General features: G+C 41.7%; 1 protein-coding gene across 10 annotated transcripts in view; it reads right to left on the reverse strand.

Moving 5' to 3' along the window:
* PHKA1 (phosphorylase kinase regulatory subunit alpha 1) overlaps positions 1-12,624 on the reverse strand; it is a 295,837-nt gene that overhangs the window by 157,428 nt on the left and 125,785 nt on the right. For all 10 annotated transcript variants that reach the window (XR_014460676.1, XM_083159090.1, XM_083159086.1 and 7 more), the window contains 6 exons: positions 12,406-12,459; positions 12,130-12,252; positions 11,291-11,386; positions 11,105-11,212; positions 7,191-7,269; positions 1,969-2,103 (listed from right to left, as the gene is read on the reverse strand). Coding sequence is in view for 9 of the 10 variants with exons in the window: in XM_083159090.1 (XP_083015216.1) it covers positions 1,969-2,103; positions 7,191-7,269; positions 11,105-11,212; positions 11,291-11,386; positions 12,130-12,252; positions 12,406-12,459 (595 nt within the window). In the remaining variant the exon portion in view is untranslated. The remainder of the gene's footprint in view (positions 1-1,968; positions 2,104-7,190; positions 7,270-11,104; positions 11,213-11,290; positions 11,387-12,129; positions 12,253-12,405; positions 12,460-12,624) is intronic.

Below are 12,624 nucleotides of genomic sequence, written 5' to 3' on the forward strand. Positions count from 1 at the left end.
CCCTGCATGATCCTGGGACCATATTCCCTGCATTTTCTGGTATGAAAGGGGTATTATTTCAAATAGCCAGGACATGCAGTGCTCTGAATACAGCTGGGCAGCCTCCTGCTCTCTGCGCAGCTGTTAATGGCTGTAATTTCTGCCCGGCGGCGAATGTCCCACAGTTGCCGTGAGCATGTATTCCCCCTTGGCAATGAGCATGTAATCCTACATGGCAATGAGCATGGAACCCCTGGCAATGAGCATGTAGGTAAGCAATACTTATGTAGCATAATTTTTAATAGGCATTATGGTGTTTGGCATAATACGTAATGGAGATTATAGTGTGAGGCTTAACATGTAATGGGCATTATGGTGTAAATTTTTAATGTGCGCCTTTGGCGCGCAATGCCGCTATTTATGAAGCATATTGTGCATTATTGCTCAATCTGTTTGGTATAGTGCAGGCATGTCCAAACTATGGCCCTCCAGCTGTGAAACTACAAGTCCCATCAGTTTTGCAATTAGGGAATGCTAAAACTATGTCAAGGCATGCTGGGACGTGTACTGGGGGGCCACTGTTTGGACATGCCTGGTATAGTGTGTATTTTGGCTCAATCCATGTGTCAAAATGTGAAGTTTTGCTCAATCGGTATGAATTTTGGGTACTTATGTATTATCTGGACTCCCATGTTAAATGCACCCCATTTTTTCATACCCCTACTATCCAACTACACATGGAGTTGATTTTATATAGTGTGGCGAGCGCAGCAAGCCACCGTGCCCGAAGCGTGGTGAGTGCAGCGAGCCCCGCGAGGGGACGCGGTCTCATAAGAAAAACGGGAGTCCAGATATTACATAAGTACCGAATTCCATGTGGCATAATGTGCAAGAAGCAAGTACAGTATAAGGGGGTTACTATTGTGTTGCATGATTTGTAAACTTTTGATGGGGTAAACCCCATTTGATGGGGTAAACTTAGGTGAATCGGGTGAAATCGGCCCAAAATCGCAGGTGTTTGACATCTGATCTGATGCGCGGTCCCGCGCACATCGGATCGGATCACGGCGTCGGACCTGCTGAACATCAGATATATCGGAATCTGACCCATCATGGGTGCTTTTTAGCACCCACGATGTTCAGATCCGATATATCTGTGGGTACCTGGGGGAGCGGCAGGCGAGGACCGCAGGCGGCGCAGATGGAGACCGGGGGCGCAGCGGGAGAATAGGAAGAAATCCTATTCAAAAGACCGGGCGGCCGCTGATTGGCTGAGCGACCGCCCGGTCTTTTGAATAAGATTTCTTTATTTTCTCCCGCCGCGCCCCCGGTCTCCATCTGCGCCTTCCACTCCCCCAGGTAGCCGTCAATGCAGGTGGGGGGGACGCTGCGAGGCAGCTGGGGGGACAGACGCTGCGGGGGACACAGAGGCGGCAATTACTTACAGCTGAGCCAGGCAGGGGGAGCTGTCACTGTCAGTACGGAAGGAAAAAAAAAAAGCCCATACAATGCATGGGCAGCCTGTGATTGGCTGAGCGCTCTCTCAGCCAGTCAGCAATTAACTGAGAGAGCGCTCAGCAGCCAATCACAGGCTGCCCATTCATTGTATGGGCTTTTTTTTTTCAGTACAGACAGCTCCCGGCTCCCCCCGGCCGGCTCAGCTGTAAGTATTTGCCGCCTCTGTGTCCCCCGCAGCGTCCATCCCCCCAGCCGCCTCAATGTCCCCCTGCCCCCTGCTCCCTTCACATTGCAACTCCCCGGGAGTTGCAAATGATACATCGCATGCGATGTATCATTTGCAAAACTTGGCACATCAAGTGCCAAATCGTGTGTCCCCCTCCCGGGGAGCTGCAGGGGGGAATCAGGTCCGACTTGTCCTTAGGGCAAGTCGGACTAATGTATGGGGGCCTTTAGATATATTAAAACAAACACCTTAGACTTTCATGTACAAATTAATGTCACACACAAATTTGTAGATTAAGCACTCACCAAGTCTGGCATAGATGTGACTCAAAATTCTAGCTGGCTGTACCCTGATAGGGTTCACAATGGCCACTGTCTCCACCTCAATACCATGTTTTTTAAGGATTTCCTGGATCTCCTCAGTCTCTGCTAAGATACAAACTAGAAAGAGATGTAGATCAAATCAGAAACCCTTCTATCACAGACATGACAAGGGCTAAGAGTAATGTTATTAGAAGATAGGTAAATTGTACATCATGCAATTACATACTAATCTAGTGGTACCGATATTGGGGTGCAGGGGTGCCTCAGTCATTATTTAGTCATTATGAAAACAGCTCTGTCCATCGCCACACATTTATGGATGATAGGTCAGCACATTTTACTTAAATTATGTAACTTTTGGCCTTATTTCTGCTGTAAAGTGAAAAAAATGCATATCATTTATGGGTGCTGTAATTTATTAATGAATTTTAATAAATTGGTCCCATTGTGAAAAAGATGTGGCAGCATAACAAACAATACGGAGAGTAAATGTAAGAAAAATCATTCTTCAGTGAAATGAAACATAACCTGCTCCAGACTACGTGTGGGGAAGATTTGTATCAAAAAAAGCAAGGCGTAAAGGAAGTGGACCAGTGGAGAAACAGCCCATAACATCTAATCAGCTCAAGTTCATAAAATGATTGATAGAACATGATTGGTTACTACAGGGGGGGGGGGGATACGGTCTTTAGGTTGACCCTATTAAGGTCGCCATGAATTGGGTCGACCACTGAAGGTCGATAGGCCTTGGGTCGCCACCTAAAATAGGTTGACATGGCTAAGGTCAACAGGGTCGGAAGGTCAACAATAGGAAAGTGGACAGTGAAAATTGTTAATTATTTGAGCCGACATGTTCAGACAGGTGGTAATTCATGCCCTACCATCCACTTCGGCATGATGGGAGGTTAAAATACCCATACTTCTTTGCCTGTCCACTTTTCCAACCTTTACAGAAGTTCCCCAAAATTTGTTAACTTGGTGCGCAGATAACACCACTTTAATTTAATAAGTCCAGTGACTACTTCCAAATTGTTTTTATAGGGCTCCATCAGCTCCAGGGCTCCATCAGCTCCAGGGCTCCATGTAAGGTAGCAGAAAGATTAGGTAAAGGGTATTGCAACATGTGGTACCATATAAATAGGAAGTTGGTAGTTTATATTTCTCATGGAGATCAAATGTACAATGTTGTACTATTGCAGCATGCTATGCACTAAAATTGGGCTTCTGACTGTACTAGACATTCAGCAAATTGTATGGTTCTCCAGTTATCCAAAGTACAATATAGACCATAACACCACACACACCCAGTAAACAGTACTAGATAAAACCTGTAATACAATCTGAAATAGTCAAAACCGCGAATCCATCCTCTAATGGGGCATACATATGGGATGATTACAGCCCCATTTCTAACCCAAACTAAATTGTACATGATAATATACACAATCTCAGTAAATTAAATTAAAACCGCGGTGAAAAGGCATTAATTGTCTGCAATCATCAAATATTATTATTATTTACATATTTATGTGGTTTTTACATCTATAAATTGCCAATAAAGGACAGTCCCATCTATCCAAATTGTTGTCTTATCTGATCATAATCATATTTTTATTCTGTACTTGTTCAGCTTTTACTTCTTTCTGGATTAACTGGTCTTGTGCGCTTTGCAGTACACAGGGTCCAATTCAGATCAGATGGCCCAATTATCGATACACAGCGCATGAGCATGGCCTGTGGTACGCATGCGTGATGCCTGTTAGCAAAGAAATCTTGCTATTTTTTTTCCTTTGCTAGCTGCTCACAAGGTGACTGACAGGTCATATGGGGATGTAACTGGTCGTTTAGTGGAAGTGCGAAATAAAACACAGGTGTGACATAAAAAACACTACTCGTGCCTAGAAAAATACAGGCGTTGCAAAGCTTTTAAAGGAGAGTGTGCCTGTCGGGATCCCGACTGTCAGTACCCCGTCCGGCACCCATCACGGGTACCGGACGGGGTACTGACAGTCGGGATCCCGACAGGCATTTACCGAACATCGGGATCCCGACTGTCAAAATACCAACAGATGGGTTCCGGACGGCCACCTGCTAATTGGCACACACAGTGTACCACACCCGTGTGTGACATCAGCTCCAGGCCAGATAATGCTGTATTTATTGCAGCTGCCGAGGAAGTTTGTATCTACAACTAGCTTCTGATAACTGGTGCCTACAATTAGCTTCTGATAACTGGTTCTCATTCAATGGTGAGCCTGTAACTAAGAGTATTGACCATTTTGCTCAACTGTGAAATTTATGCTAGGTGTACACATCCATTAATTCACAAGGTGTGATTTAACACTATTGGGGAGGCATCTACCTGATCGATGGACGCTGCTAATTTTCTCAGCAGCAATCAAGTCTGAATTACACCCCAAAACCCATGCCAACTTCTATAGTCCATCACCTCCTACTGCATGCCCACCTCCTAACACCTTGACATTTTCCTTTAAAAACACAAAATCATCTGACTGACCCTAAAGATATCATGTCTCGAATTAGCCCCTCCAACTACAACATTTCCAAGTTGCTTCCACTACTTCATTTGCAGACACCTCTCTCGAATTCCTCTCACTAAAATCTAGACTCTGCAATCAGGACTTTGCACCTATCATTCTGATAAGTCTCCACACATGAATATGACAATGATCTACTTGCAGCAATGTCCAAGGATCACTTCTTCATACCGATCCTCCTGGATCTCTGTGACATCTTTTACTCTGTTGACCACCCTCTTCTGCAGAACTTTGCCTCCACTGACCTTCAAAGCTTGGGGCTCTCCTTTTCTAACCGTACATCTCTTCTCTTGGGAAACTAATTCAGTCATTCGATCTCCATTATCACCTGTGCCGACTACACCCCTCTTGTTTCCCTTTTCTATCTCTCACAGCTAATGTCCACATGGATATCCCAACACTTCCTAAAGTTAAATTTGTCCAAAGAAATCTGATTACCTTTCCTCCTAACTACCTACCAGAGTCACAAATTCTTCTCAAATCTCACACCACCAAAGTTCCTTTATTGTCCTGTCAGCATTTCCCAGGTGTATTACTACAATCTCCACTTTTCTGCATTCCCCACATTTATTTGTTGTGTCAGTAAACAGTTTCAATCGAAAACCAAGCAAAGGGATGGCCACACCAAACATGGACCAGGTAATACCACAAATATCATTATTTTAGGCTTGATCCTTCTGATAAGTAACAGCTCCTAAAATTAATCAAAATAATTGTGATAAATCGACATTGATAATCCCAAAGACCTGATCCATGCCCCTGTCCAAGCAGTCTCTTCCTTGTTGGGAGTTACAGAACAGCAACCACCTGACCCAGCTCCTACAGCTCCAGAAGTGCTGCACCCAGGCCATACTGTATAGAGAGCAGGGGTGACCAGAGGAGGAGCAGCAGTACCTCTACACCTGCTGCTTTCTACAGACACCACTGTAAAGATACCACTGAACAGCCATAGTGGTAAAAAGGTTATAAAATAGAGTTATAAAAGTAAAACAAATTATGCTGTTGTGCAGAAAATGCATCCAGTCCTGGCCATGCCATTGAACTACAGTGTTCATTCGGGTAGAAGCGTAGGTGAGCGCATTTCAAATTTGTGTGGAAAAAAGAAAGTATTTCTACTGTATACCTCTGTCCACTCAAACTATTCAGAATTCAACATATAAACTTACTGTACATCTGGGGAAATTCTCTATGGTAAATATTAAATAAACTTTAGTTCACAAATATATATGTTTTCAACCAAACAGAGGTCCCTTTTCTTCAAATAGCCTATGCATCATGCTATAAAACAGCCCATCCCTGCCCTATTCCACTACTGCCTTCCGTTCCTCAAACTCCCACATCATTAACTGGGAGTGCACCCATTGATTTAGATATTCCGACAGGAACTTACAGTAGTGCAATCAAATAACAATGCGAGATACAGGATATGAAACTGCCTGAACAGAGTGGCTGTTGGAAATGAAATCTCCAATAGTAAACGAAATCTGGAATATCTGACACATGCAGGTAAATGTTATCGGGTGCGATAAGCTGGAAGAGTGGGATTCCAAGCCAGAATGCCCGTACTTTTAAAGTAAAAATCCTTTGCAAGGCAGAACCAGGTTAATTTTACCTTGTAAAGTATGGCTGATTTAAAAATATGGGCATTCTTGCTCAGAAACCTGTACTTTCAGGTTCTAGCTCCCTTTACACATTTACAATTTCCAAGCCCCAGGTGACTATAGCTCCCAAAAAACCATGATACGTCACTGTAACACCAGCATGATTGTCGACAAGCATTAGGTCGACATGACTTAAGCTCGACAGGCTCATTAGGTCGACATGGGTAAGGTCAACAGAGTCATTAGGTCGACATGGGTAAGGTCAACAGAGTCATTAGATCGACATGGGTTGTAACTGTTTTTGAGCCACAATGTGCCGACAGGCGGTATTTCATGCCCTACTGTATCATCCACTTGGGCGTGCATGGTGGGAGAATAAAATAGTGTGCTGAGTGTAGCGAGGCACCATGCCTAAAGCATGGCGAGTGTAGCGAGCCATGAAAGGGGACGCTGTGCTATGTTTCTGTGTCCATGTCAACACGACATGTGCTGACAGGTGGTATTTCATGCCCTACCATCTACTTAGGGCGTGGTGGGAGAATAAAATAGTGTGCCGAGTGTAGCGAGGCACCGTGCCGAAAGCATGATGATTGCAGTGAGCCATGCAACGGGACACGGTACTATGATTTAGTGTTTATGTCGACAGTGTTGACATTCCGGTTAAAAAATACAAAAAAAAACAACACGTTGACTTTTTCAATATCGACCTAATGACCCTGTTGACCTTACTAATGTCAACCTAATGAACCTGTCAACCTAAAGTCACGTCGACCTAATGATCCATACCAAAAAAAACATCTCCCAGGGCAACTTATGGGATCATAGAAGGAGGATGTACGCATGTTGGTTCCCCTTGCAATCCTGTGGTTATCATATGCTGTGCCATAAGTTATTTCATTGTGTGTGGGAGTCACCTGTATTTAGTGTGAATGTCAGGTATGTACTGTAGCTGAAGAACCTAGTGCAAAATCTCAGCTGGTGATCTATGGAAATATCTACCTAAATGTGCTTCATCAGCGACCCCAAAGGTTCACAACTCACTGACCTTGAACAACCACATCTGGTTTGGGGACAGTGGCAAATCTTCTGTTGAGAGGATCTATCTCTCCAGGCGCTAGGAATCCCTGAGAGGATAAAGCAGGGATATACAGTGACAAAGTACAGGGTGGGAAGAGTATTATTAAACCAGATAAAAAAGAGCAATATAAAAACAGCATTCTGCCACTGTGGAAAGCACACCAAAAACATGTTTTTTCTTTTTACAAAAAAAAAAGAATCAATCTAAATATAAAAAATTGGAGTTAGTAGTTTTATTATTTAGAGTTTTGACTAAAAAAATTACCAGTTTGCCATGTGTGAAATTACCAGTTTGCCATGAAATATGATGTAGTGAGCAGATGTGCTTTGGAACATGAACAGCAACACACACCTTTCTGTTTCTCAAAGGGAACCTTGAGGGGGGCGATTTAATTAAATTAGGTCCTGTTTAAAGTGGTGAAAATACAATTCAAGTGTTTGCAAGACCAGCCCTGCGCTGGTTATAACAGCAGCATTCTCACACCCTAATGCACAGGATTAGTCATATTAAACAAATATTTCCATGCTAAGTACCAGACATACTGCAGTCACACACACTTGCCACTTATGACCAACTCTAAAGCACCAATTTATATGGATTTCTATGATAAATGCCATCCCCATTAACAAGTTAGAGGCACAAAAATGTGTGCCTGATTAAGAACTGATCACAGCAGCGTTTTGTCGATAGACTGCGCATGCGTCTGGGCCACAATGAGAGTGCGTGACACAAGGTGACTGGCAGGAAGACCGCACCTGTGGGTTGTAACCGGCTGTTCAATGGGCATGCTAAAAAAGAAAAAAAAGCAGGCATGACTAGGGAAAACCCAGGCATACCCAAGCATTTTAGGGGAGGGTGTGCGACATCAGCTCCGGCCTCAATCAGGCTGATTTCATTGCAGCCGCCAAGTTCAGCGCTACTCAGAGCCTTCGATCAGTGCTGACCAGTGGGGAAATCAATTGATGGTGAGCGGCTTACAAATGGTTTGGGACATATTTGCAGGGCTGCAAATAGATTTGCTGAAATACACATCTATGTGCACAGCGAGGACATACATTCGCAAGGCAGGATTTCACTCTAGAGGGGCGGTGCTTACACGATTACTGGCCACTGCTAATTAGCAACCATGCAATAAGGTCTGAATCAGGCCCTTTGTTTCTTAAAAACTGCCATCCCACATGATTTGCGAGTGTATCACCATTTTATTTTTCAAAGCTATAAATCACTATCTCCTTTTTATTAGAGATGTGCAGGTTCGGATTTATTTGGTTCTTACCAAATTATTGCACATTCGGATTTTTCCGATTGGCTATCAGCTGTTATGTGTTTTAGATAGGCAATAACATGCTGCTTTGAGATCAGGGTAAATCCGGATAAAACCAAACCTGCCTATCTCTACTTTTAACATCTTTATGGGGAGGATAGCAGAATGAGGAAAAAAAAGAAGCGAACATTAGAAAATTGTAACGCTAGTTTTTCATGTGTGTGGATTTTTGCCGGGCTACTTATCACTTTTAAATGAGCTACTAAAAGTGGTTGACTAAATGAATGACCAGGCTTAGGACTTCCCTGCAAGGGATGAACTCGATTCCAAACTACAATAGTGTGGCATGGATATGTACTCTGCTATCCACATTGAGTAATATAACCAGTAGCTCCGGAAGACACAATATTTAGGTGCAGTCTATTATTGTTTCCTAAAGGGACAAGTTTGAGGAACTAGGCTGACAATAGCAAGATTATCATTTAGAACAGAACTGTTGCAGAGTCACACTTAAGGGGGATTTAACCCGAATTGATTAGCCCAATGATCTGTCTGACGCTACCACACTTTACTGAGGCTGGGACCTCACTCCATAGGTAAAAAGCACTTTCAGGTGAATCGGTCTTTCCTCCAACCAGCCAAATATGGTAAATCGGGCTGCCATTGCTGGTGTTTACACTCCGCGGCAACAGCAATTCACCCATAATTGAATCCCCCTGTAATTTCTACACAAATAGTTTTCATTTTAACAATTATCACTCCAGCCTATATTTAAAGCAGTCACTTAAACACACTGTGGGGTATATTTACTAAAACTTCTATTACTAAAAAGTGGTAATTAGCAACTAATCAAATTATGTCTATCATTTCTTTCTTGCAATAAGTCTATAGGTTTCAACAGGAAACTTTGGGTACATGCTCTAGAACATTTCACTTTCAGGAGCTTGATACATATGGGGATTTAGGTAGAGCAGCTTTTGGAGGTTTTACTTTTAGGGCCTGATTCTGGTTCATTTTCTCTAATGGACAAAACCATGTGCACTGCAGGGGGCAGTTGTAACATGTGCAGAGAGAGTTAGATTTGTGGGATTTTTTTCTGTGCAGGGAAAAAACTGACTGTTTTATTCTTACACTGCAATATAGATATCCGTTTGAAGTAAAAAAAAAAACACCCAAATCTAAATCCCTCTGCATGTGTTGCATCTACCCCCCTGCAGTGCATATGGTTTTGCAAGTGAACCAGAATCAGGCCCTTCTTACATTTCACCCAATGTCATAAATGTAACAGTATACTTAGGACAAAACAAATCAACATGCCAACAAACTTATGTGAGCATGTACCTAAAAATACAGATGCAGCCAAACTATCATCCCATGATGCAAACACAACACAGCATAACTGGCGCAACTAGTGTGTGCCCGTGCGCTCCATAGACTTTTATGGAGCGAATGCAGGCTCCAACTAGTCGCAGCATGGTGTACACTGTAGCTTGCCACCATACATATGCCTGTGAGTGCGCATCATGGAAACGAGGAGCCCAGCTACATCTATAAATCCAGGAACTACAATGTGAGGTTTTTCAAACCATGATAATAAGACAATCTCATGATTTTTGTCTTGTCTGGGTTTTGTTTTAATTGTTCTGGAAATATTTTAGGAGCAAAAATAAATAACCAAGGAAAATGCTACTGTATTGTTGACTTATTTTAACATATATTAATATTTATGTCACAGTATATTAAGAATTGATACTTTATTACAAAGCACGTAGTGGATCTTATTAGTATTAATTTGTTAATTATGCACTTTAACAGATGTGGCGGTTTCTGTAAATTTTTTGTTTTCTTTGCATCATGCTGTCAATGACCCAGGGTAATTATTTCTAGTGAGGCTATCAAAATAGCCCCGATGTCCTTATTGGGTATGCAAAGCATAATCATGATATTATGCTGTTTTTATAGGACAAAAATTTATCTGGGCTAATAGCATACCCCCTTTATGTTTTATTACATTTGTCCCACAAACAAATGACAAGCCAGAGGAAAAAAGAAAACAAATGTCATTACAAGTAATCAAAACATATTTTTCAAAAAGAACATAGGTAAACAACAAATAAAAATATAAAATATATAAATCAGATTATGATAGACCAGTGGTTCTCAAACTCGGTCCTCACTTCACATTTTCCAGGGCACCTGGCAGATGCACTGTCACACTTTAAAAATTCACAGGTGACCTGGAAATCTTGAACTGTGTGGGGGCCTGAGGATCGAGTTTGAGAACCTGTGTGATAGACAAAGTGAAAACCGTTAGATGCAACACAAGCGATGGGAAAAGGGAAGAGGTGAGGGTATGGATTATGTGAGTTAATACTGGTGTTGTCAATACTATATATAATTTACTGTAAATCTGGAATCATTTGTTTCAATTTTATATTATATAATTTCCGATTTTTAATATCGGTGTTCTTAAATTAACTGAATATTGGAATCTACATAACCATTTGTAAACATGTATTATTGTGTAATTCTTCCCCTAGCAATTACAGAAGTATCAATACTCATTTTTCTATAACACAACATTTGCATTATCACAAACCTTTTGACAAAGACTCACCTCTGACATAAGACAGCCTAGAATATAAAGAGATTGGCCCCACATATGTGGCAGCTTTCCCATAGGTATGCGATCCACAGTGTGTGGATGTTCATACTCTTCTTCAACCTGTCAAACAAGACAACAATCATCTTTAGCATTAAAATATTCTAAATTCCCTGGTTTATAAAATCCATGAGGATTCACCTTGTCCTCTGGCACACTATATAGCTCTGGAACTAGATGCACGCCATTCTTTCCTTTAATTAGTACACTTTCAAGTGCCTCTCTGTATTCCTGTACCTGTGTCAGAGAACAAAGAAGGGGATGACAGAGATCATAAAACAATAAATTAAGTCATTATGAAATATTTTACAGCAGTCATTATGAAATGCTGCTGCTGGGAATACCCCTTGTTCCATCATACCCGTGACCTGCACTTATAATCTACTGGCACCACGCTGTATGGAGCCTACCCCCTGCAAGGGGAGAGACTTAATCATACCATCACCAATAAGGATTATCATTATGTCAAAGCAAGGACCTATTTCATGTATCGCATGGCCAGCAGAGATATTTACATCATAAGTGGGAGTGGTGACTTTCGCATAGCCTCCGCCTACAATCCATTTGGGAATTTTTAATCCAAGCTATATATGTCTCATAATTTGAAACCTGAGAGTGGTTAGCATTGTTTGCATATTTATTATTTATTATTTTGTATATGTAGTATGTCATGTGTTTTAATTGTAAATGGAGTGCACTCCTGAGAATATCAGATATTATTTATTGTATATTAAATGACAATATATATTTTTACATATACTGTTGTGTTCGTTACATATTGGGTAAAGCTGAACCTCTTAAAAGGTGATCACTTTGGATACCACCATCCTCTCTATTTGTCTATGTGTGGAGGCTCGCAATTCGTCTGAATAAGGGGATGTAGCTGCACTCAGGATAGTAAAAAGGTCTTACCAGTAATACTAGGACCAGCGCTTAAGTTTGACCGATGGTAATTTTTATTTTTAGCTTCCATGACTCACCTGCTCTATGTTGCCGAAGAAAATACCATCAAGGATTAAATAAGTCCAGAACAGTGGCCATTCACATTCAATGTTCTCAAACAGTTTCAGCTCTGCAGGCTCATAGTATAGTCTGCTGGGATCCTACCATAAACAAAAAGCATAGCATTATTTATAGATGACATTTATTTACGGATACATATACAAACCACAGGTAGCTTTATCAAAAGGTTCCACATACTGCACCCTCTTATTTTATATTGCAGTTAATCTTTGGAAGGAATTTGGAAATGATACCTCTTTTGGAGTACTGTATCCATCTCGCAGAAACCGACAACAACCATAACGGCCCTATACAAAATAAAAACAAACCATAAATGCATGAGAAGAGGAGAATATTTATGTTCTTACCTTGTTAAATCATGTTCTTTGAGATCCATAGGGTCTAGACCCTAGACCAGTGGTTCTCAACCTCGGTCCTCAGGACCCCCACACAGTGCATGTTTTCCAGGTCAC

Source organism: Crinia signifera, chromosome 9, assembly GCF_055691185.1.
Source record: "Crinia signifera chromosome 9, ASM5569118v1, whole genome shotgun sequence".
In the NCBI taxonomy this organism is placed as follows: domain Eukaryota; kingdom Metazoa; phylum Chordata; class Amphibia; order Anura; family Myobatrachidae; genus Crinia; species Crinia signifera.